Source organism: Xiphias gladius, chromosome 22 (assembly GCF_016859285.1).
Source record: "Xiphias gladius isolate SHS-SW01 ecotype Sanya breed wild chromosome 22, ASM1685928v1, whole genome shotgun sequence".
NCBI lineage: Eukaryota > Metazoa > Chordata > Actinopteri > Istiophoriformes > Xiphiidae > Xiphias > Xiphias gladius.
This window is the reverse complement of record NC_053421.1, coordinates 5868326-5893199: the sequence shown is the minus strand read 5'-3', so window position 1 is coordinate 5893199 and position 24874 is coordinate 5868326. Positions and strand designations below refer to the sequence as shown.

Genomic DNA, 24874 nt, shown 5'->3' with positions numbered 1-24874 from the left:
GAAAAGGGTACAGCAGGTTGTCTTTGGGAAGTTTGTCAGCTTACTGAGCAAGGCCTAGTATCCTGACTTTGAATTGTAATTGTGAGATACAATTGTAATGAGTTCCATGGATTGTGTCAGCCTGTGAATTTGCTTTTTCTGTTTCTCTGTAGTAATAATTTGAATGCCTTTCTGTATTCAATTGTCCTGTTATAGTATGCTACTAATTGTGATTATTTTGTTGGAAATGATTTAAATTCAGTGTCACTGTAGTCTCTGATGTATGAAACGCTGGCAAAATTGTCATACTTTAGTTCCTTGCCACAGTAAAGCACCATTTATACCAACTGTCTGTTTAGAACACATCGGTTATGAATATTGTAGTAAAGTACTTTTGGTTAAACTGAGAAGGCATCCCGTTATAAAAAATCTTGAAATAGGAGCAAGCAGTTGCAGCCCCAAAACCCCAAGAACTTTTAAAAATGGAAAGTCTTGAAGGAGGAACGAGTTGCAGCCAATTCTGATTCCCAAGGGTGTTGCCATGCTAGTCTCCAGAATACCCCATCCTGTTTCAGGGTATAATATTAAAAGGAAATGAATCCTGAACCAAGGGGTATAATTTAACAAATACCTGGGGTAAATTTACGTTCTGTTAACCCAGGTAATAAAAAGTCTTTTGGTCCTTCTGGGACATCTGTAGGTTTGTAACTGATCTCCCATCTTTTGTTTCCAGTTCAAAGTTGAGCAGTGGTTCAGGGACAGGAAGGAGCTCCAGGCCAGGCAGGACTAGTGATCCGCCCTGGTTCCTGTCTGGTTCTGACACACTGGGCAGACTGGCAGGCAACACCCTTGGGTAAGTTCTGGCAGGGTTGACAGAGACAAATGGTCCTGTGAAAGCTCAGTGTTTAGAGCAAAGCACTGACGCTGCAGCGGTTTAGGGGTGTATTCCCCACAGGGTTCAGTGCCACACATTCAGAAGAGAGAACTTTAGGGTTCTGTAAAATGTAATAGATGAATGTATCCACCAAATGGCATACATCATCGACCCTGCTAAATTTGCAGTATGCAGTTGTTTTCTTAGTGTTCTTTTTATTTGACCACTGAAGAATTGATTCCCTCTTCAAAAAATATCTGTTGTGGGTCCTGATATTGAAATTGTGCTGAACTGACAGCTGCAGAATAACCCTCTAAACCTGCACCCTTATGGTTTATGTTGAATTGAAGCAAAATGATGGTTAAATATCCAAAATATGTAAATAATGTAGTTATTGATTATTTTACTATATATATATTTTATAATATATCAAAGCTTTTCTCCTGCACGTCCTGATTAAATTAGGAAAGGGCCATGTGTTAATCCTTCCCTCCTGTAAATGCTGCTGATGCAAAACCTTGTCAGTCTGGACTGCCCTGTCTCTGCTGTCACAGAGGCTGAATCCCTTCGTACCCAGATGTGTGCGTGTTTTGAGTCTGCTCTGTTAGTCAGATGGTGTTTTTTTGGCAGTTGTGTCTGACTATGGCCTTGCACTGTATGTAACAGGAGTCGCTGGAGCTCTGGTGTAAACGGAGGCAGTGGAGGAGGTGGAAGTGGTGGTGGAGCAGGGGGAGGTGGAGCAGGAGGTGGCAGCAGTGGAGGAGGAGGGGGCGGAGGAGCAGGCGGAGGTGGAGGCACATCGGGCAGGTCATCAACAGCGGCTCGAGATTCCCGCCGACAGACCAGGGTGATCCGCACAGGAAGGGATCGTGGCTCGGGCCTTCTAGGTAGCCAGCCGCAGCCAGTCATACCAGCTTCTGTCATCCCTGAAGAACTTATTACTCAGGTACAAAATTCTCAGTGTATACACCTTTTTCATGTTAACATTATTACATTATTATGACATCATGTCAGCATTTTCTAAAACCCTTTTCTGACTGAAACAAATTGTACAGTTAACAGTACACATTCTCTCACTAATATGCAGCCACAAATGAGTATCAGTAAAATGCTTTAACGTAGTTGCCCGTGTCACTTTTCCCCAGGCCCAAGTAGTCCTTCAGGGGAAGTCCAGGAGTGTGATCATTAGGGAGCTCCAGAGGACCAACCTGGATGTCAACCTCGCCGTCAACAACCTGCTGAGCCGGGATGATGAGGATGGAGATGATGGAGATGATACGGCCAGCGAGTCCTACCTCCCTGGAGGTTTGTCCAGAAAAAACAAAAACAAATGGGGAACTTTTATGGGGAACATTTTTTTGGACAAGAGATGATTTCTATTATCTTAGCAAAAGTTCAACACATTATAATACACAGGACTTATGTTATAGAGTAGTACATAATTCAGAATCTTTACTTATGTTCATTAAAATGGTCTAAAAAGTATTTGCCATAACCATAAAAATAAAAAATAAGACATTTATGTTTGCTTGTGTTTTGTTTTCTGAAACTTTGCATCCTGTTGTGCCTTTCTTCTATGCAGAGGACCTGATGTCCCTGTTGGATGCAGATATTCACTCTGCCCACCCCAGCGTGATTATTGATGCCGATGCCATGTTCTCTGAGGACATCAGCTACTTTGGCTACCCCTCTTTTAGACGCTCCTCACTGTCTCGCCTTGGATCCTCCAGAGGTAACTCAACAACTCACCTCTGTCTAGTGAAGGGAATACAGTGTGTTAGAAAAGCTTTGGTGGCAGCACTGGTGATGGCTTTTGTTTGTGGGGAAGCAGCTTCAATGGCTTAAAAGGACAACAAAACAGACATGCTGGAAAATCGAGGCAGTTTTTTCGGTATTTTTCTGTAGAAGGATGGTAATAATAACAAAAACCAAAAAAAAAAAAAAAAAAACGCTGCGGCTGAAGATTTTTAATAAGACATAAGTTCTTTTACAAGCAAAGCATTTTTTGACAAAAAATTATCAGAGTTTTTAGAGGTGAAAATTTTGTCGTCTTTGAGTTATAGGTTTTATGCAAAATAATGTACAATGAAATTGTTTAGTTTGTGTTCTGGGGAATTTTTCTCTTCAGTCTGGTTAGCTGGTTTTATAATTGGAATGTTTGGTGTTACAGGCTATAAATGTTTGGTGTTGTATGGTGCATGGCTGTAGTACATACTGTGAGCTCTCTGAGAAAGGCCCGCTAGGACCACCTGTCTTAACAGGGACCCTTTAAGGCAGTCTTTTCTAAAAATCTACCTAGCCCACTTTTAGCCCATATGCATGCTTTCTTTCTGTCTATCCACTTCCTCTTCTAGCTCGCATTTTAACATATGAGCGTGCAAACTGACTCACTCACCAGTATAATTTAGACTCCCACTCAAGTGGAAGTATACTTCAGTATTGCAATTTTGATTTGCATTACAGTAATTCTAAAGACTCTATCTCTCTCTATCTCTCTATTCTTAAAACTATGTTGACGGGTCTTTCCCAGAGAGTGGCTTACTTCTATCCCACTGGTGTGACCTTATTGCATACCAGTTCTCCTTCTTCCCTTAGAGCGTGACTCAGAGCTGTTGCGCGAGCGTGAGTCTGTATTGAGGTTACGCGAGCGCCGCTGGCTGGATGGGGCCTCGTTCGACACGGAGCGAGGCTCCACCAGCCGTGAGGGCGAGCCCAGCCTGGACAAGAAGAGCATCCCGGTCCAGAGCCCTGTCTCCCTGGGAGAGGAGCTCCAGTGGTGGCCTGACAAGGTAGGAGGCGCACAAACAGAGCTGTTGATTTGATGTCCTTTTTTAAAAGAAGGAAATACAAACCATTTCTCCATGAAAAATGGTGGAGGAGCTTGATAGCAAATTCAATTTACTGAATTTTTGCCTTACCTGACATTGATTTGAGATCTCAAATTTCCTTCCCAGGATGGTGTGAAGTTTGTGAGCATTGGAGCCATGTTCTCTGAGCTGGTGGCTGTCAGCTCCAAAGGAGAGCTTTATCAGTGGAAGTGGAGCGAACCTGAACCCTACAGGAATGCGCAGGTGGTGAATTCAAGCTATGAATGGAATTACCAAAAAACTGTACTATATATATTTTTTAATGAAATCCAACATGCAACTATATCTTATTGTAGCTTGCCTAAAATAAAAGTGAACTTTCCTGCCTTCAGAATCCTTCCATTCATCACCCACGTGTGTCCTTCCTGGGCCTGGCCAATGAGAAGATAACATTACTGTCTGCCAATAGCATCAGGGCTACTGTAGCTACAGAGACCAACAAGGTAAATTATGATTGCTCCTCTTGACATAAGAATGTGTGTGCGCTCATAGGATTTTTGATCACAGGATCATTCATATAGCCAAAATTGTGATTGAGTAAATAGATGTTTCAGTAGTTACTGACATCAAACACATTTATTTTAATGAATTGTTCATTAACTCATGTTTGTGTGTGTGGGGTATAGGTGGCAACCTGGGTGGACGACACACTGAGCACAGTGGCCTCTAAGTTGGAGCACAGTGCTCAGGCTTTCCCTGAGCTGCAGGGGGAACGCATGGTGTCACTGCACTGCTGTGCACTCTACACATGTGCACAGCTGGAGAACAGCCTCTATTGGTGGTGAGAAGAGAAAAAAAAGTCTCCCCCCCCCCCCCCATAAAACTACGTTGCATGGTATTATAGTTCTTTGGTTTTAACAATAACATTGGCTTCTGAATGTCATCAAACATTGATATCCTGCCAAGTGTAGTGTCATAGCAGCCGTAAGAGTGTTCATCAGAGTCATAGAATTGAATATGTAGTTCAATCCGAGAGAGCATAAAGGGTAGGCCTTGTCAAAACGTAGGCTTTCTCTGTTCCTAATTTATTGTTACAATTGTTAAGTTTTGCGTTGTTAAAAATCACACACCATGCTTAACACGATTTAAGACCTTTTCTGGATTGCAAGAGTCCCCAGGAAATGTGTACATACACGTGTTCCATCGAGCAACCCATACTGCAAACAGGATTCAGCTGTAGTAACTGTCCTTTTCTGCTGTCTTCGGCCAAAATGCACAACGGGAATCTGTGTAAACAATGTGAATCCTCCTTGAGACCTGACATTTAGCAAGGATTGCAAAGTGATGTCTTTGTCAATACAATGTGAGAACGGAATATGTCAGGGAAAGGTATGAATGTCAGTGGTGTTTTGACACTTAACTGCTTGTATTTGTCTGCAGGGGTGTTGTGCCTTTTAGTCAACGGAAGAAGATGCTTGAAAAGGCCAGAGCCAAGAACAAAAAGCCAAAGTCCAGCGCTGGCATCTCCTCAATACCCAACATCACCGTGGGAACACAGGTAACACAATATTTTGAATTTTCATTGTTTTTATGACAGAAGTGGATTCAGTACCTCTTTTTATGGGAGTCTTCCACATTGATGTGTATCAATCAATATATCATGTTAGGGGCTTTAAGTAAGTCTTGAAGTTAGTGTAAACAAATTTCTCGCTACTAATAAATTTACCGGTTCCCTCCTTAGGTGTGCTTGAGGAATAACCCCCTTTATCATGCCGGTGCAGTGGCCTTTTCTGTCAGTGCCGGGATTCCCAAAGTGGGCGTCCTTTTGGAGTCTGTCTGGAACATGAACGACAGCTGCAGGTTCCAGCTGCGCTCACCAGAGAGCCTCAAGAACATGGAGAAGACCACTAAGACCCAGGAAACCAAGTCAGTTCCATTTTATGTAGCAACAATCTGTCCATTTTTGGATCTGAATAGTCTTCCCTTACTTTGTCAGTAAACCTTTTACCACAATTAAGACATAGACTTGAGTCCCCCATGTTACAAAATTTAGCCATGTAGATCTCATAAATACAAAAGTCAATTTATCTCCCTATTTTGGTATTACCCCATAGGACTGAAAGCAAGCCTGAGCTGGTGAAGACTGAGATGGGTCCTCCTCCCTCCCCAGCATCTACCTGCAGTGATACCTCTTCCATTGCTAGCAGTGCCTCACTGCCCTACAGTATGTCATCTTCTGTCTTGCTCTCTGCCTCTTAACCTCTAGCTCTCTCAACAGCACTCAAGTCTTGACTCTCCTCTCTATCTCCCAGGCACAGAACCAATTTCTTCCACACTCTGTGCTCTCATTAGCCCTTTGACTTTGAAACAGATGGTGAACAGGCTTTTATCAGCAAGAACCCCCTCCCCCTGTTTTCCTGTGAAGGAAGTGTGGGAAGCTCACAGTGTATACAGTGGTATATTTGGTTGGCTTTTTACTTATATGAACCATACAGTTAGCTGTCAGTGTTGATAATTCATTTTGCTTAGTCCACACTAAAGTTTTATGACCTGGTCAGCGGTACATTTATACGGCCCTAATCAGGTTTATAATTTTAAACCATTAAAATTCTTTAATGTAAATAATAAGGAAGTGTCTTGTTTAAATATGCAATGATCAAAGGACTAAGTTAATTTGCTGTGTTACTTGCAGAGCGGAGGCGTTCTACCCCAGCTCCCAAAGAGGAGGAGAAGGTGAATGAGGAGCAGTGGCCTCTCAGGGAGGTGGTGTTTGTGGAGGATGTTAAAAATGTCCCAGTGGGAAAGGTGGGTGCATCTGAATACGGTAATACATAGAATTGGAATAATAAGTAATGGAAGTAAGATCATTTATCCGTACTCTGTATATGCCTTTCTCTGTGTCATGACTTTTTAGTTTCACAACTTATGACCTTCATATTCTGTCCTAGGTGCTTAAAGTGGATGGCGCATATGTTGCTGTGAAGTTTCCAGGGACATCAAGCAGCATGAACAACCAGAGTACCGCTGCTCCCACTGACTCAGACCCGTCATCACTGTTGCAGGACTGTAGACTCCTCCGAATAGATGAGCTGCAGGTACAGACATTGATCCACTATTGCTTGTCTTCATCTAAGTGCTCGGAGTTCAGAGTTAATAACTGAAGTGTGTTTCTGTGTGGGTGTGAGCATCTGTCCTCCTGACATTGATATTCATTGACTGTTCCTGACAGGTGGTCAAAACTGGTGGGACTCCTAAAGTTCCTGATTGTTTTCAGCGCACACCTAAAAAGCTCTGTATCCCAGAAAAGGCTGAAATTCTGGCTGTGAATGTTGACTCCAAAGGTGGGTCTTTCCCATATGTTTCTATATGTCAGTATATCCTTTATATACTATATCAGTGTATTTGTTTAGTCTCTGTAGTGTTCTGTAGATTTGTATTTGTGTATAGAGCATTTCCCACCCTTAAACACCTCTCTGCCCTCCAGGAGTCCACGCAGTGCTGAAAACTGGTAACTGGGTAAGGTACTGTATCTTTGACCTAGCCACAGGCAAAGCTGAGCAGGAGAATAACTTCCCTACAAGTAATCTGGCCTTCTTGGGACAGAGTGAGCGCAATGTGGCCATCTTTACGGCAGGACAGGTAAGATGACCTCCCAAACAGGGGACATGTATTTTTGCAGAGAAGCACGACATTTTGTAGAGAGCCTTAATATTTTTGTATCTTTTTTTTTTCTTTTTTTTTTTTTTCTTTTCTCTTCCAGGAGTCTCCTATCATCCTCCAAGATGGAAATGGCACAATCTACCCTATGGCCAAAGACTGCATGGGTGGAATTCGAGACCCTGATTGGCTGGACCTGCCACCTATAAACAGCCTGGGAATGGGGGTGCACTCTCTGGCCAATATCCCCTCAAACTCCACAATTAAAAAGAAAGCTGCCATAATTATTATGGCTGTCGAGGTAAAAGTGACCTGACTGAAAAAAAAAATGTAACAAATAGATGTCTATTGTGTTTTGTGGTATTTCCTGACCCCCTTGAAACTTGTAACTGAGGATGTTTGTTCTCAGTTACATTACCTTACCAAGTCCACCCCACCAGTTTTAGAGGTAGTTTTTATCTCATTTGTCCATGTTTTTTCCATGTTTCTATCCATAAATATGTCTGGAAGACCAAAATGCAATGCTGTCTGTGTCAGAGTGAAACATGATAGACATCCAAATGCGTGATCACAATCAATACTCACTCCTCCCTTTTGTCTCTTTCAGAAACAGACGCTGATGCAGCATGTACTGCGTTGTGACTATGAGGCGTGTCGGCAGTACCTGGTGAACCTTGAACAGGCGTTCCTGTTGGATCAGGGCAACCAGGCCCTCGGCGCACTTCTGGGCCATCGCTGTGATGGAAACCGCAACATTCTCCATGCTGCCGTCTCTGTCTGCTTCCCTGTTAGTAATAAGGAGACCAAAGAGGAGGAAGGTAAGCTGGTGTATTAGTCAATCAATATTATGATCTCTCAGGGAGCTAGCTATAATGTTGACATAATGATTACTTTTTTATATTTAAATTGAATCAGAAAAAAGGTTTCTTATCTTGCTGGTTACATTTACATTTTTCTTCTCAATGTGTCTGTTTTAAACTTTGCCATCGTTATTAGAAAATAGAATTTTGAAAGAAAATTACTTTTCTCTCAATAAACTATTCCAGATTGGAGTCTGCTCACCTGTATCAGTTTAATTGCCTGCTTTCTCTTGATTCCCTTTTCAATGCTAAATGACTACGCTGTTTCATTTCAGAAGCTGAAAGGTCGGAGAGAAACACATTTGCAGAACGCTTGTCTGCTGTGGAGGCCATTGCCAATGCCATCTCTGTGGTTTCAAGCAACAGCTCTGGAAATAGGACTGGCTCCTCCAGCAGCAGAGGGTAAATAAACAGCTATACTGATTTTCTCTATTTTGCTTCATAGTCTGCACGGAAAACTACAAGTGTCATAACATTTCTGCTCCCTAAAACGCCAGAAGCTTTGCTTTCCACTTGCAGTGAAAAGGTTCGCCGATAATATCAAACCATAAGCATTGCTGATATTACTATCAGCGCCATGCTTTAATTTATGTGACACCTCCAGGCTTCGTCTGAGGGAGATGATGCGGAGGTCTCTAAGAGCAGCAGGTCTCGGCCGCCATGAGTCCGGCCCGTCATCCAGTGACCATCAGGACCCAGTGTCACCACCCATTGCCCCTCCCAGTTGGGTCCCTGACCCCCCACCCATGGACCCTGGTCAGTGCATAGTAACAAGACTGTAAAATTAGTGGATTATCTGTGTGCGCTGTTTAGGGCCTTACCGTGTCACTGTGTCAAAAAAAAAAAAAAACAATCAATCAAACTAAACAGAAAAATGAGGTGCTTTCTCTACTTTTGTCAGTGTAATACAAAATCCTCTAGCAATAGATTGGACTGGTCAACTGAATATGTGTAAGCTCACACACCAGGTAGAAATCTTGGTGGCATTGTGCTGATTACCTTGCAAGTATCAAGCCACAGTGTGTGAAAGATGTCCAGAGATGTACAGTCCTGACTCAAGAGTCTAAACTGCCATGTTGTGTGTTGGCATTTTGTAAGCCTCAAAACTGTAGTTCTTGATGTCATCTTCTCACTGGTCCTTGTAGCAGCCCTCCTACGCAAGCGCAACCTAATGAGTTGTTTGCCAGAGCTGTCGGTCTGAAGGTTTACCTTGCACAAGTGTGTTTGAAAGTCTGTGTGCAATCATGAAATTTAACTCTTTCCTTGCCTTCTAAGTCTTTGCGGTGATACGTCTCATACAGTCAGTGCATTCGCCCGTCTTAGAAATATTTCCGCGCTTTAGTTTTTTAATTTTATTTTATCAACAGATGGTGACATTGACTTCATTCTAGCACCAGCAGTGGGCTCACTCACCACTGCCTCCACTGGGACCAGCCAAGGACCCAGCACCTCAACCATACCAGGTAATGACATCTTCACTGTAGAGGAGGAGTGAGGACTAAATTATATTTTTACTGCTAGTCAAGATTTCTGTGGATAACAGAAAGTTCAGTTGTGTGTAGCACATGGTTACACTGATACTGGATCACACTGCAAAATTATGACTGACTTTCCTAATGTGGTGCTATTAAACATAGGCTAAGGTAATACAGTTGTGGAGTAGCAGAGAAAAGTAGGTATTGTGTATTTATGTAGTGGTGAGACCTGTCTGTACAGGACAGGTAATTCTAAATATGTTTATGTGGATAAATTATGACACATGGTGCTTTCCTAACACATAATCTTGGTGGTATCAGTGTAAATTACTGCTTGCTGTCATGGGCATTCAAACTCTGTTCAAACATGCTCGGTGTCTGTCGTCTCATGGATTGTGTTCTCTATATGAGCAGGGCCGTCCACTGAGCCATCTGTGGTTGAATCTAAAGACAGAAAGGCCAACGCCCACCTTATCCTAAAGCTGATGTGTGACAGTGTTGTTCTGAGGCCCCACCTACGGGAGCTGCTCTCTGCAAAGTATGATTCTTTATTTCTGTATGAGCATATTTACGAATACTCAGTACTTTATTTTACATTAAATTGTCCCAATTTATCTTTTTTTTTTTTTAAATTTACCTGTCTGTTCCTCCACAGTACTCATGTACATTGTTGTTGCTGTTATTTGACAGGGATGCTCGTGGAATGACCCCATTCATGCTGGCTGTCAGTGGGAGAGCCTACCCAGCAGCCATCACTGTTTTGGAGGCGGCTCAGAAAATGGCCAAGGGTAAGTTAATAAGTCAGCATTCTGCATACTGCTGTAAGCTGATTTTCCATTTGAAGGGAGACTGTTATGGTCACAAACATGTACGTAAATGCCAGCTCTTTGTGCCTAGTATTATGCACATATACTCTATGCATGTGTTGTGGTGTGGTGTGGTACTGAGACAGAGAATTGGGGAGAGAAAGAAAGAACAGAGGTTTGCATGACCAACCAGCCACCACCTCTGTGAATAAATAGTGAGAAAGCAGCATACTTTTTGTGAATCTGATGTAATTTTAACTGGTTAGGTAACAGCTGGAACGTTGGAAGTTATCCATGGGTTATGTGAATCCTGACCTATTTTCCTTCCCTGCTTACAACAGCTGACTATCACGTTGTAACTCGCGTTCCTCTGTATTGTCCTTTGTTCCTCAAATGTGTTGAGCACAGTGGGTGACCCGGGCATTGCAGAGAAGGAGGATGCAGATTCTGTGTTCATGGAAATGATTTGCCCCTCTGGGACCAATCCAGATGATTCGCCCCTGTATGTTCTTTGCTGCAATGACACCTGCAGTTTCACTTGGACTGGAGCTGAGCACATTAACCAGGTCAGCCCTAGCGAATATCATTACACTGGAATTTAGAGAAAAAGCACTTGAAAGGCACAAGTGTTGTAGACTTTGCTCAAGCCATTTTACACAGGTGTCAGTTGGGGATGGGAACTTCATTTAATATATTAATGTTTAAAGAGAGAGTTACATAACCGACAACCAACGAGACCTAAAAAAGTAAGATGGAAAGATCTGGCTTTTTTTGTGCTTAATAATTGTTACTCACTAAGTGTAAGCGGCAGAATAAACTACTGCCAGCCAGCACCAAAGTAGATATCAGGCCAGCTTCCATAGCTTCAGTAGCGCTGCTTCTTCCGCTGCACAAGTGGAACTTCACTCATTTTGAAGACAGCTTTGTTCACTTGAGAGTTGACACACTGGCATTTTTCATATCACTGACTTTGTATTTAGGATATCTTTGAGTGTCGAACCTGTGGTCTGCTGGAGTCCCTCTGCTGCTGTACTGAGTGTGCGAGGGTGTGTCACAAAGGACATGACTGCAAGTGAGTCCTAGTTTTGAGTTTGATCTTGTTCATTGTTTTTAAGGTTTAAATCTTTCTTACCATTGCTTTTCATCACCTGCATTTGAACTGGGTCACATTCATAATCATGAATTTGCCTGTTATTTCCCAGGCTGAAAAGGACCTCTCCCACAGCTTACTGTGACTGTTGGGAGAAATGTAAGTGTAAAACACTGATCGCCGGACAGAAGGCTGCTCGTCTTGATCTGCTGTACAGGTTACTCACAGCCACTAACCTGGTCACGACACCAAACAGCAGGTAAGCACCCTGTGCTCTCTCTACTACTATATCATCTCTGCTTCTCTCGAGAGTTCTTTTAGTGGTTCTTTATAATTGTCCAGTAACTGAGAGCATTTGCGGCTAAATCACCTTAACTGTGTGATCTTGATATGCTACTATATAGCAGAAGAAGAAGATATTTAATATTTTGCAAGTGAGGAAAATGTGATATTTCTGATTGACTTTTGTTTCCATCTGCAGGGGAGAGCATATATTACTGTTCCTGGTGCAGACTGTTGCCAGGCAGAGTGTTGAGCACTGTCAGTACAGACCACCACGCATCAGAGAAGACAGGAACCGCAAGGCTGCTAATGCAGAAGGTAGGTTCACCACCATTCTCTCATTTTATCCACTTTGACCATCAGCACAGACAAACAATTTATACTTTTTAAAAACTTAGATTTGAGATTATTTTCTGCTATCTTCTTACAGTTCTGAATGTGGTCAAGGGGTAGCTTTCGAAAACATGATTTCCAGAAGGCACCTAATTAAGGAAAACATTTATTCTTTCCTCTCTTTTAGACTCTGATATGCCAGACCATGATCTAGAACCTCCCCGCTTTGCTCAGCTGGCTCTGGAGAGGGTTCTGCAGGACTGGAATGCCCTCAAGTCTATGATCATGTTTGGTTCTCAGGAGAATAAAGACCCGTGAGTATCACAGCAAACAAGCAGCCGAGCATTAAAATTTGGTTAGTAATAAGAGCTTGAAAGACTGCAATTTGTTTGTGATGCTTAAAGAACTGAAACATGATGCACAAAAACTCAATAGCAATGTATCTTTCCAGAAACAACATCCCAGTTAGTTCATTCCCAGTTGTCCTTGTGGGCAGGTTTTTGTTGTTTTTACTAGTCATACACCAGTTTAATATACTTCATGGGAGTTGTTATAGTTGACTTTGATGTAGTTACAGCCTCATGTTACACACATCTCTTTGTAACAACATTTCCACACAGTGTGTTATACAGATTAGTACTCCGTAACAGACAATGTTTTGAGTTTTATGTTTTTTTTCGTTTTTTGTTTTCTTTCCTAGACTTAGTGCCAGCAGCAGAATTGCCCACCTCCTGCCTGAAGAGCAGGTCTACTTGAACCAGCAGAGTGGCACCATTCGCCTTGACTGTTTCACTCACTGCCTCATTGTCAAGTGTGCTCCTGACATCACTGTAAGTCCAGTTAGTCTTTGCTCATTGCTCATGTTCTCTGGCTCTCTCTCCAATTTTTTTCCTTCAATTTCTCTGTTCATTATGCAGACTTCCAAGTTTGCACACAGTGTTAAATAAAATCTCTATTCCTCAGTAATTCTTGCCTATGATACCACCTAAATGTTACCAGTAATTATGCGTTTTCTTCAGGTTTTTTTTTTTTTTGGCTGTTATCACACCCTTGCACTTTGAAATATTTTGGTCATCCATGGTGTTTTTGTTCTCCCGTATTAGTTCATAGACACTTTACTGGGCACACTGGTGAAGGAGCTTCAGAACAAGTACACTCCTGGCCGGAGAGAGGAGGCAGTCAGCGTCACCAGGCGCTTCCTTCGCTCTGTAGCCCGGGTGTTTGTCATCCTCAGTGTGGAAATGGCTTCTTCCAAGAAGAAAAAGTAAGAACGTGAAACGTGACGTTTTTCATGTACAGTTTTAGACAAAGGCTCCAGGAATTAATTGTAATTTGAGTTATTAATGACCCAGGTCAATTCTAACATACAGTAAGCCTACAAATTTTGGAACCAGTTTTAACATGATCTTTTGAATTGTTACAAATACTGATTCTGTCTTCTCTCCATTTCCTCCACACAGCAACTTCATCCCTCAGCCCATTGGGAAATGTAGGCGAGTTTTTCAGGCTCTCTTACCCTACGCTGTGGAGGAGCTGTGTAATGTAGCAGAGTCACTGATTGTTCCGGTGCGAATGGGTATTGCAAGACCTACAGCTCCTTTCACTTTGGCCAGCACCAGCATTGATGCTGTTCAGGGCAGTGAGGAGCTCTTCTCTGTTGAACCTCTGCCTCCAAGACCCTCACCTGACCAGTCCAGCAGGTTGGTTGGTTTCAGTACCTTCGTTTTCCTGTCAGGTGGAGACAGTAGATTGTGTTTGTTTGTTTGTTTGTTTGTTTTTGTTTTGTTTTTTTACAGCTTATTCTAGAGCACTGAATTATGGAGAATTAAAATGTGCATGCATTGTTTCAGTGAGTTGGTTAAGAGCCCATTTTAATGTAATGAAGAGAAGAAATGATTTGAGGTTTTTCAAATCATCAAGTCATTCAGTAGAATTTAACTTGGAGAGAAGAAACTAAAAGTAAAGAAGATGCTTGTTTTTTTCTTATTCACTAGATATAAAGATTTCTGGGCTTGTGCTTCATTTTTTCCAGCTCCAGCCAGACAGCTGCCTCATATATCATCAGGAACCCACAGCCTCGACGCAGCAGCCAGTCTCAGCCTGTCAGAGGAAGAGATGAGGAGCAGGATGACATCGTATCAGCAGATGTGGAAGAGGTTTGGATCCCTTATCATAATCATTAAGGCCATAATGACCATTGTATGCAACAGATTAATGGATTCAGGTGCAGTGTTCACATGTTGGTGATGGGGTTTCCAAGTATGTTGAGTGCCACCTAGAACTGAAACTGTTAATTTACACTGCAAGATTACACTGACATTTTGATTAATATTTATATGTTTTGTTTAGCTTGCTCCTTTTACATTATAGCTTTAGATCGGCTATTGTGTATTCTGCTTTGCCTCGAGGTCTTCTCTCATAGGATCTGTTTGTTTGTCTCTCAGGTTGAAGTTGTAGAGGGTGTAGCAGGGGAGGAAGACCATCATGATGACCAGGAGGAACAGGGAGAGGAAAATGCTGAGGCAGAAGGACAACATGATGAACACGATGAAGATGGTGAGACAAATCCTACTTTTCAAAGTGGAAGAAAATTAATGACACTGAAGTTCATTTAGTTTGACAAAAAAATTATTTGAACCTGAAAACCCAGCCAACAATGTGTGAAGCATATGTTTTTCTTTGTTTCTGCTTTTAGGAAGTGACATGGAGCTGGATTTGCTGGCAGCAGCCGAAACAGAGAGCGACAGTGAAAGTAACCACAGCAATCAGGATAATGCTAGCGGCCGCAGGAGTGTCGTCACAGCAGCAACTGCTGGCTCTGAAGCAGGTTGGTCAACAGCTGTTTTTAATCTTTCATTTTAGATTTCATTAAGATCCTTCATGAAACATTCTCCTCAGTTTGAAAGTACTGTTCTGTTTTTGATTTTTATTATTTTTTGTTTTGTTTTTTTGTTTTTGTGGAAATGCAGTTGCCTGTCTTATTGGCTTCCTTTTTAACTGAATCTTCGCAAATGTTTGTAGGGCTCCAACAGCTTACTAAATTACTAAATAGAAGTTGTATTTCTGTCTTGCTGCACTGTGGTGATTTTTTTTTTCTCTTCTCCCTTGAGTTACAGGCTAATTCAGTTCTTACAGAAACACTAGTGCTTAATAGACAGCATTTTGGATGTGAGGATTTTTGTATGGAGAGCTAATGATACAGCAGACAAAATGGTCCCTGGCTGAATACCCGATGTATTTCATTTGCAGGCAGTAGGGTGTCCTTGGCATTTCCTATTTTTGGTATGAGCTCCTCTTTACTTCAATGCATATACAGATGTCAGGGCAAGAGTGAGTTGGCAAAGTGCATACACAGTTTCCTGCTGAGAGTTCCTTCAGTTCGTCCCCTTCTCACATTTCACTATTTGTGTCATTTTTGTGTCATTTTTAACTAATGCTGTCCATCGTCACAAGTTTAGTCTTGTTCTAATCAACTAATCAACTTGTAGCCTTTCCAAATGGTGTTGTGTTTTTTCCCCCTTGGTTATCTAAAATGTGTAGTTCCTACTAATAATGTTGTCGTTTCATTTTCTCTTTAGAATATTCAGTGCCATTGAAATATTGCTGTTTTGTCTCTCTGACATTTCCAATAACCTTAAAAAATGCAGAAGATTGAACCATATATTATTTAGCACAAGTTGATCAACAGAGAGACAGCAGCTGTTGTTATGACCTGAAGCCTCGGTGTTTTCACTGTCATATTAGTTTTGTTTGGCCTTGTAGTGGTGTGATTCACTAACCCGCACTCCTGCCTGGAAAAATCTGATATCAAAGACAAAAAGAGAGAGAGGTGAGATGAAACCCAAGCCCTTATCTTCCTTATCTTTTTTTCCCTCATCCCTTATCCTCCTCCTCCTCTCTGAAGGTGCCAGCAGTGTCCCTGCCTTCTTCTCAGAGGACGACTCCCAGTCCAATGACTCAAGTGACTCTGACAGCAGCAGCAGTCAGAGCGACGATGTTGACCAGGAAACGTTCCTCTTGGATGAACCACTGGAGAGAACAACTAGCGCTTCACATGCCAACAGTGCAGCCCAGGCTCCTCGTTCCATGCAGTGGGCTGTGAGAAACACCCCCAGCCAGAGGGCCACTGGAAGTGCCCCCTCCAGCTCCTCAACACCAGCTGGTCAGTAAAGCTGTTTCTGCAGTTTTTATTTTTAAATTTTTGTTTTTCTCCAGATTACTGTCACAGAAATGGTTTATATTAATTGTACCCGTTATGATCTTTGTCTTTTTGACAGCAAGCTCCACAGGCCTGATATACATTGATCCTACCAACTTGCGTCGCTCCAGTGCGATCAGCTCTAGTGCGGCGGCGGCGGCGGCGGCGCTGGAGGCCAGCAACTCCAGCAGCTATCTGACATCTGCCAGCAGCCTGGCCCGGGCCTACAGCATTGTCATCAGGCAGATCTCAGACCTCATGAGTCTAATTCCCAAATACAACCATCTAGTCTACTCACAGTACCCTGCTGCTGTAAAGCTCACCTACCAGGATGCAGTCAACCTGCAGGTGAGATACAGTGCCATCCTGTGGTGATCAAAATAGACTCCACTCCCCCACCAAGGCAGCCAAATACTGGTGTAAAATTTACAATATTTTGTATAATTTTTCTGTTAAAATAGGAAAATAATCCCAAACCATATACATATGTTTAGACAAGAAGCAAAGCTAATTATGTTATGGTGGTTAGCAGGGCATTGTTATTTAGTGTGACATTGTTTAGTAGAATGAAAGATTGTTGTGTAATAACAAATGACAATCCTGCCTCGACATATGAATGTTTAATGTTAAGTGTTTTTTTTCCCCCCCTGATATATTTTAAATATACTTGGCTACCTATTGATAGAGGTAGAGGTCAGAGGCAGGTTGTAAGGATGTTGGTCAGAGTTGGCTCATATTTCCGAGCATATACTGCAGTCTAGCCTAAAGAAATATTATGAAGCACTGTTTGACTCTTCTAAATAGGCTGGTTATAAAAAAAATAGACAGAAATCACATAATAATTATACTAATCCGTTGAAATATTACAGCATCGGAATATCAAAGAATGACAACAATATCAAATCGGCATATCAGGAGGTCCCTGCCAATTCCCATCCTCCTAAAATATTAAACCACATTGTATTTATTTCAATTTGCATCGGACAGCAGTGACTGTCGGATCATTATCCTCTGTTTAATAAAAAGCTGATCTGCCCAATGATTTGAATAACAGTAACTTTTTGTTGAAACAGAACTATGTTGAAGAAAAGCTGATTCCCACCTGGAACTGGATGGTGTCCATCATGGATTCGACTGAAGCTCAGTTGCGATATGGCTCAGCCCTGTCATCTGCTGGAGACCCTGGTCACCCCAGTCACCCACTCCACGCCTCTCAGCACTCAGCTCGCAGGGAACGTATGACTGCTCGAGAAGAAGCCAGCCTCCGCACCCTGGAAGGACGCAGGTAAAAGAAAAAACTTTGGTTAACTTGTTTAGTTAATTTTTGTGATAGTTTTTTTCAAACTACTTAGTTTGATCAGTTGATTGATTTTAAATAATACATAAACGATTTAGTTAAAACGAGTCTCTATGGAAAACCTGTAAAGCCTTGACAAAAGTTAAGTATTATGTTGTAATTACTCAAGACGACCTGAAGAAATCGGGAAGAGCTCCTTTAAAAGCCGACTTTTTACAGTCCTAATCTAATCCTTCCCATCGTGTTGTTTGCTCGAATTAGCTAGCTCCATATTTGTGCGTTTGTGCGTTTGTACATTTGTAAGGAAAGAGATGTTCTCACTTGTTCGGCATGTCTTCTGTATTTGTTTCAGGAGAGCAGCCACTCTGTTGACAGCTCGCCAAGGCATGATGTCGGCACGAGGCGATTTCCTGAACTACGCCCTATCACTGATGCGCTCCCACAACGATGAGCATTCTGATGTGCTTCCTGTGCTGGACGTTTGCTCACTGAAGCATGTGGCCTACGTCTTCCAGGCTCTCATCTACTGGATAAAAGCCATGAACCAGCAGACCACACTGGACACCCCACAGATAGATAGAAAGAGGTAAATGGAGAAAATGAGGCAAAATGTTGTCTTTGTATTCAACAACTGAGAATTTTCTTGAAAGGGAAGTGAAATTCTGGTTTGATTACAACCAAAAAGAGGCGATATCTCACAATCGGTGTCCCTGCAACTGCCCTTTCTTGAGTTCAGGGTTAGGCATTGAATTACATGGCACTAGGTTATTGAATTACCATCACAGAATTGCATAGGATTGCCACTGAACAAACCTCTAGAACCACGTTTTCACTTTTGTTTATGTATTTCATTGCACTTCATCTCCTGGGGTGTTTCCATTATTTAGTCTGGTATCTTGCTTGACAAAGAAAATGGTAAAAATGATGGTTGCCAGGGCATTTGAATAACCATTGCTTAAAATTTAAACAATGTGTCAGTGTACCTGTGGTGTAAACAGTATTTATCATCCATATTCGTAGGAATCGAGAGATTTTGGAACTGGGTTTGGACAATGAAGATTCTGAGCACGAGAATGATGAGGACACCAATCAAAGTAAGCCAGATAATTACTTAATAATATGCAACACATAATATTAAAAAAAAAATGTTTAGGCATCGTTAAACAGCCGTGGAAAATGGGCAAATACATACAAAAGAATAACTCTGATTTGTTAGAAAGTAAACACAGGCAAGCGAACTTGTTAGCATTTAGTATTGATTAATATTAAGATTGATTACCTGTCTTTCCACTATCAGCATCATCATTTGCTTTGTTTCTGCATTACCTCAGGTTCAACTCTGCAGGATAAGGATGACGACCCTGTACCGGCTGAAACGGGTCAGAACCACCCCTTCTTCCGTCGCTCCGACTCTATGACCTTCCTGGGCTGCATCCCACCCAACCCCTTCGATGTTCCCTTGGCCGAGGCAATTCCACTGGCAGACCAGCCCCACCTCCTGCAGGTAGAACTTCTTGCTCGTTCTTGTTTTTTAAAAAAAGAAAAAGCGCTAATGCAGAAAGAGTTAAAGATACAGGGTCCACATATTAATTACATAAATAGAAGAGGTTGCCAACAGTGATGGCTGCTATGTTGCTGATGTCTTGAAAGTGCTACCACTAGCAATAGCATTGTTGGCCCATAATCGAAAATTAAGTATGATGGGATTATTAAGGATGTTTAGCCCTAGCCAAAGCTGGTGCTTTGATTTTAAGGGTTTATCCAGATGTCAGTGGACCAAGCATTTGCAAAACAAATGCAGATCTGAGTGCCAAAGCACTTAAGTTCTTTGCCATATTTGTTTGAGCCTGACAGTTCCTAGTTTCTTTCTGTTACCACAAGGAAGCAGGGTTTGTTGTAGAGAGGCTGTGTTTTGGCAGGAAAGACTTGAGCAGTTGTTCACTTGTGGTACAAGCAGCAGTAGTGGCTTGAAGTGACAGGCACCGCACTAGACACGGGGCACAGTCACAAGACAGACTGGCATAACTGACAGGAAGATATAATATAACTTCAAAACACCCTCTGTGATTTCAGCGTTGCTTTACTTTCAATTTGACTTCCTCTCTCGCAGCCTAATGCCAGGAAGGAGGATCTGTTTGGCCGTCCCTCTCAGGGCTTGTACTCCTCCTCCTACATGGCAACCAAAGGCCTGGCTGAGGCAAGCATGGACAGGAACTGCCTGGAGGTAAACATGGGCTCCTCTCTACCCTCCCCCTCTCAGGTATACCACCCCTCTTCACTAAACAAACACTCTGGCAGCTGTGTTCTAATATCCACACACAACAAACACCACTGAAATGTTGAAGTTACTCCACTTTTAGATTGAAATCTGTAAAAACTATCCAAAATTCATAATTTCCTATTCATTATTTCCACTGCTTTTGGAGGCAATGGAAATAATAGATAGCAAATAATAATTGAAATGTTGGATAGTCTTTTTGGTTACACCGCCCTTTAGGTGTGGATATTGGAACATAGCCTGCGTTCTGTGTCCCATTTCCATATTTCCATTCTTTCATCATCACACTGTCATCATCTCAAGAGACACATCTGTTCACATTACTTAAGAACTACTCTGAACCCCACTAAAACAGATCCTGCCCACTAAGATGTCTTACTCGGCCAACCTGAAGAATGTGATGAGTATGGAAACGGGCCAACGGGGCACTGAGAACCAATCACTGGCAGAGCAGGAGCTGGAGGCTTCAAAACCAGGCCCTTCACCCCATGACCTCGCCGCCCAACTGAAGAGCAGCCTGCTTGCTGAGATCGGCCTCACTGAGAGCGATGGACCACCTCTCCCATCGTTCAGGTAAGCAATCGCGTCTGTGCCTTAGACTCAGCTGAGGTTGCAGCTGAAATTGTCCTCAGAGATAAATAATTGTCACTGAAATTGTAAAGGAAAATTTTGTTTCTAGGCCTGTTATTAAGGAAAATTGTAAAATCATCAATACTCAGTGTGTGAATTCCCATATATTATACAAATTTTAACACTGTGCAGAGAGACACCTACTGACATAGTTAGAATAAGGTAATAACAAAATTATTATCATAGCCATGCTCTCAACAATATTATTTCTTAATATACTATTAAAAAGGTTTTAAATCATCAAAATGTTATATGTCCTCTGTCTGTCCAGACCTCACTGTAGTTTCATGGGGATGATGATCTCACATGACATGCTACTAGGCCGCTGGCGTCTGTCACTGGAGCTCTTTGGTCGTGTCTTCATGGAAGATGTGGGAGCTGAGCCTGGATCAGTATGTCTTCATTTCAGCAGTTTTTTTTTAGTTTTTTTTTTTTTATATCTATGTAAAAATAGCAATTGTCTCCATAATACCTCCTTTTTATACTGTTATAAATGTTTTTAATTTCAAAACGGTGATGTGTGCCACTTGAAAATAAGTTCATAAATACAGAATTAAGCTTTATTAAGGTTATTGACTGTTGAGGGGCAGATAATATCTCGAACAACAAAATTATACCAACTACTACTAGGTCTTACTGATAATGTGTTAAATGCTTTTCTAACATTATATGCATACCCAGCAGAAATGGACTGAAATGGGCATCCCAGTTCACTCCTCTCTCGCTACCTTTGGAATGAACCTCTAACATTTACTGGTGTTTTTACGCTGTGTTGGTCTGCCAACTTGGGAGGAAAAACGTGCTTTTCTCTCTACCTTGCTATGGGTGTGACTATCCTCACCAAGCATTTCTTGGTGCCATTATGTGTTAGGCAGGTAGACCACAACCCGTGTGAGCTTGTAAGCAGGAAGTGGTGGTGCACAGTTTTATATTGGTGTTATGAAAGCCAGAGATTCTCAGTCATAAAGAAAGGAAAAAACCCAAAACATAGGCCTTTTGCTAGTCTAGAAACCTTTTTACATTACAAGGAGTTACTGTACTCAGTGTTGGTATAAAATATTTTAGATTGTGTAGCTTTAACTAACAATTGTGTTTTAGGGGATGATGGAGGCTTAACTTTTGTGTTTTGTTTTGTTTTGTTTTTTTTTCTTTTAAATCCCAGATCCTCACAGAGCTGGGTGGCTTTGAGGTAAAGGAATCCAAGTTCCGTAGGGAGATGGAAAAGCTGAGGAACCTGCAGTCCCGTGACTTGGCTTTGGAGGTGGACCGGGATCGAGACCAGCTGATACAGCAGACCATGCGTCAGCTAAATACGCACTTTGGCAGGCGCTGCACGACCACACCCATGGCTGTACACCGGGTGAAGGTCACCTTCAAAGACGAGCCAGGCGAGGGTAGCGGTGTGGCCCGCAGCTTCTACACGGCCATCGCCCTGGCCCTCCTCTCCAACGATAAGCTGCCCAACCTGGACTGTGTTCAGAGTGTCAGCAAGGGCATGCAGGCCAGCAGTACGTGTCATCACGATTACAATTCAAGTATGACAATACATAGAAACTATACTGCATTATGGAACTTCATTTCATTGTTACATTCAATCATGCTTTTGTTATGCTGAAAGTAGTTATCATATGAGTGACAGAGCTTTTTTTTTTTTCAGTTTTGTTTTGTTTTTTTACATAATAAAACTGGCACTTAAAGGTTAACTTGCTCCATTTGGTGTGGATTTCTGTAGATCTAATGCAGCGTTTGAGGAACAGAGACCGAGAAAGAGAGAGGAGAAGTGGAGGACTTCGAGCGGGATCTCGGAGAGACCGAGACAGGTAAACTTCAGCCTAATGCATTACCCTTTTATATTAAACCAAAAAAAGTCTGTGTTATGTGAGGCAAACCTGTGTGTTGGTCTTGTACAGAGACTCGAGGAGGCAGCTGTCCATTGACACAAGACCTTTCAGGCCTTCATCAGAGGGCAACCCTAGTGATGAGCCCGACCCTCTGCCTGCACACAGGCAAGCCCTGGGGGAAAGGCTCTACCCACGTGTTCATGCAATGCAACCGGTAATAAAACATCTGCATCTGTTAAAGCTCTGTCTTACCAAAACTGATTTTCTCAACAACTAATGGGATAATTTGCATGATACCTTTTTTGCACATTGACAGGCTAGCTCAGAAGTTTGGATTCTGTTGAATACTTTCTTGTTTGGATTGAGTACATTTTCCTTGAAAGGACTTAGGCCAAAGGTGTGTTTGTCTCCTCAGGCATTCGCCAGTAAAATCACAGGCATGTTGCTGGAGCTGTCCCCTGCACAGCTGCTGCTGCTGCTGGCCAGTGAGGATTCTCTCAGAGCTAGAGTTGAAGAGGCTATGGAGCTTCTCATTGCACATGGAAGGTGAAAGAACCTGATCAGCCGCAGATGCGAAATACAGTGGCCATCATTAGTTATTTTCTCTGTAGTGAAACACACATATGATGTACTGATAAACTAAATTATATCAAACTGATCTATGTGCAGGACTTGCGTGCATTATGAGGAGTATTACTTGAACAACTAGCAAAAAGAATTGATGTTCCCACACTGCAGTTTGACAAACTAACTAAATTCTCCTGTCTGTTGTCCTCCCAGGGAAAATGGTGCTGACAGTATATTGGACCTGGGTCTCCTGGAGACTCCGGAGAAAACACAAGTAAACTCAATATTTCTCTTGTACTGTCCCACCATGTAGAGTTATTCATTTAGTTTCTAACCCTGTTAGTTATATCCTGAAACATCCGGAGCCTGTTGTTCAAATGTGGCTTAAGTTATTCAGGCTAACATGCTGGTAACAGGCTAAAATAATTGTTCATTCTTATCCAGCTAATTTGGTTCTTCGAAAGCAGTTTGGGCACTGATTTGTTATTTCTGGATGAAGGTATCTTGCGCTTGTGCTTTAAATAAAGGTCAAATGAGTAGAGAGTTAAAACCATGAGTGCCGATCATGTGATTGCGCTTACATGGAGGTGGGTGTATTGGGAACCCTCCCAGCATGCACTTGAGCAATCGATTCATGGACATAGGTCTCGTTCTATCTGTGTTCTGCATTTTACTAATGTTATTTTGTTCTAAATTGTGAATGTGGTTAGACCACGAGTAGAGCTGGTGCATGATTGGTGAGGTTCTCCCTCATCAACATGCAAGAAATTTTTTGGCGATAATCATTAACCATTTAATCATTAATGAGTTTCCCATTTAAATGACAAATTAGATGTCATATATTCTGGCTCCATTGGTCTTTTAACACGTCTCTTAGCTGATTTGTCTTTTTGCTCACAGTATCTCAAAATGTTTTTTTTTGTTTTTGTTTTTTTTTTATATCATGCACGAGTATTCGTAGTTAAATTGTGATAATTACATCAACAGATCATAATGATTTCTCAGTAACCTGCATGTTCTCATTTAAAAACATAATTATATCGACATTCTTTCTTTATATCTATAAGAAAGGGAGCCATTTGTATCTGAAAATTAGTTCATGTATGGGATTCACTCTAAAACTCTTAGTCATGATCCAGGTAACTGTAAATAAGCTGCGTTTTTGTAGGTTTTGGCTTAAGGACCTGTTGCTCTGACAACAAGTCCAGATAAATTTTAAAACCGCTTCAAAGAACCAAGAAATCCACACTCGTGTCAAATTGTCAACATTCTAATCTGGACTCACTCACTTATGCACGTACGAAGAATGGGGTCCTAGGCTGGTTTGGCTTACTAAACCTTTTTGTCCCTTGAGACATAAAATCACAATAAATACTTACGCACAACTCAGCCCTACATAACAGCTACTTTGTCATAATTAACACAGCCCTACCTTGTTCTTTTCTGGTTGTTGTGTGATTGTAGCAGCAGGAGAACCGTAAGCGTCATGGTTCAACCCGCAGCGTGGTAGACATGGAGCTGGACGACCCAGACGATGGGGACGACAACGCTCCTCTCTTCTACCAACCTGGCAAACGAGGCTTCTACTCCCCACGGCCTGGCAAGAACACAGAGGCCAGACTCAACTGCTTCCGTAATATTGGCAGGTAATGATTTGTGGTGGTGTTCTGTCATACAAAATCCCAAAAAATCTTGAAGCGGACAAAGTTAGGAAGCAAAAAGTTGAAGTTTTATTTTCTCTCCAGAATACTGGGGTTATGTCTGCTGCAGAATGAACTCTGTCCAATCACGTTGAACAGACATGTCATCAAAGTGCTGCTTGGAAGGAAGGTAAGCGAAAATATGTTTTGAATAATACAATTTTGCACCTATAATTAGACCCTGCTCCATGATGTTGGTT

General features: G+C 42.0%; 1 protein-coding gene across 6 annotated transcripts in view; it reads left to right on the top strand.

Moving 5' to 3' along the window:
* Nucleotides 1-24874, top strand: part of ubr5 (ubiquitin protein ligase E3 component n-recognin 5) — a 34712-nt gene that overhangs the window by 5739 nt on the left and 4099 nt on the right. The window contains exons 5-53 of one of the 6 annotated variants that reach the window (XM_040117183.1): nt 713-832; nt 1520-1799; nt 1999-2158; nt 2436-2585; nt 3431-3642; nt 3808-3924; nt 4053-4163; nt 4347-4501; nt 5101-5218; nt 5402-5586; nt 5775-5884; nt 6353-6465; nt 6609-6755; nt 6890-7001; nt 7145-7299; nt 7421-7618; nt 7925-8135; nt 8453-8579; nt 8782-8933; nt 9545-9640; nt 10067-10190; nt 10343-10440; nt 10867-11024; nt 11439-11530; nt 11661-11807; nt 12030-12148; nt 12351-12477; nt 12864-12993; nt 13267-13427; nt 13624-13863; nt 14196-14319; nt 14608-14719; nt 14859-14990; nt 16068-16325; nt 16441-16709; nt 17435-17646; nt 18011-18244; nt 18679-18752; nt 18990-19162; nt 19769-19882; nt 20292-20509; nt 20838-20958; nt 21729-22074; nt 22299-22386; nt 22477-22621; nt 22823-22953; nt 23188-23248; nt 24442-24620; nt 24720-24804. In XM_040117183.1, the coding sequence (XP_039973117.1) occupies nt 713-832; nt 1520-1799; nt 1999-2158; nt 2436-2585; nt 3431-3642; nt 3808-3924; nt 4053-4163; nt 4347-4501; nt 5101-5218; nt 5402-5586; nt 5775-5884; nt 6353-6465; nt 6609-6755; nt 6890-7001; nt 7145-7299; nt 7421-7618; nt 7925-8135; nt 8453-8579; nt 8782-8933; nt 9545-9640; nt 10067-10190; nt 10343-10440; nt 10867-11024; nt 11439-11530; nt 11661-11807; nt 12030-12148; nt 12351-12477; nt 12864-12993; nt 13267-13427; nt 13624-13863; nt 14196-14319; nt 14608-14719; nt 14859-14990; nt 16068-16325; nt 16441-16709; nt 17435-17646; nt 18011-18244; nt 18679-18752; nt 18990-19162; nt 19769-19882; nt 20292-20509; nt 20838-20958; nt 21729-22074; nt 22299-22386; nt 22477-22621; nt 22823-22953; nt 23188-23248; nt 24442-24620; nt 24720-24804 (7501 nt within the window). Of the gene's footprint in view, nt 1-712; nt 833-1519; nt 1800-1998; nt 2159-2435; nt 2586-3430; nt 3643-3807; nt 3925-4052; nt 4164-4346; nt 4502-5100; nt 5219-5401; nt 5587-5774; nt 5885-6352; nt 6466-6608; nt 6756-6889; nt 7002-7144; nt 7300-7420; nt 7619-7924; nt 8136-8452; nt 8580-8781; nt 8934-9544; nt 9641-10066; nt 10191-10342; nt 10441-10866; nt 11025-11438; nt 11531-11660; nt 11808-12029; nt 12149-12350; nt 12478-12863; nt 12994-13266; nt 13428-13623; nt 13864-14195; nt 14320-14607; nt 14720-14858; nt 14991-16067; nt 16326-16440; nt 16710-17434; nt 17647-18010; nt 18245-18678; nt 18753-18989; nt 19163-19768; nt 19919-20291; nt 20510-20837; nt 20959-21728; nt 22102-22298; nt 22387-22476; nt 22622-22822; nt 22954-23187; nt 23249-24438; nt 24621-24719; nt 24805-24874 lie in introns of all 6 variants that reach the window. The other 5 variants (XM_040117180.1, XM_040117179.1, XM_040117178.1 and 2 more) reach the window with 5 other exon arrangements.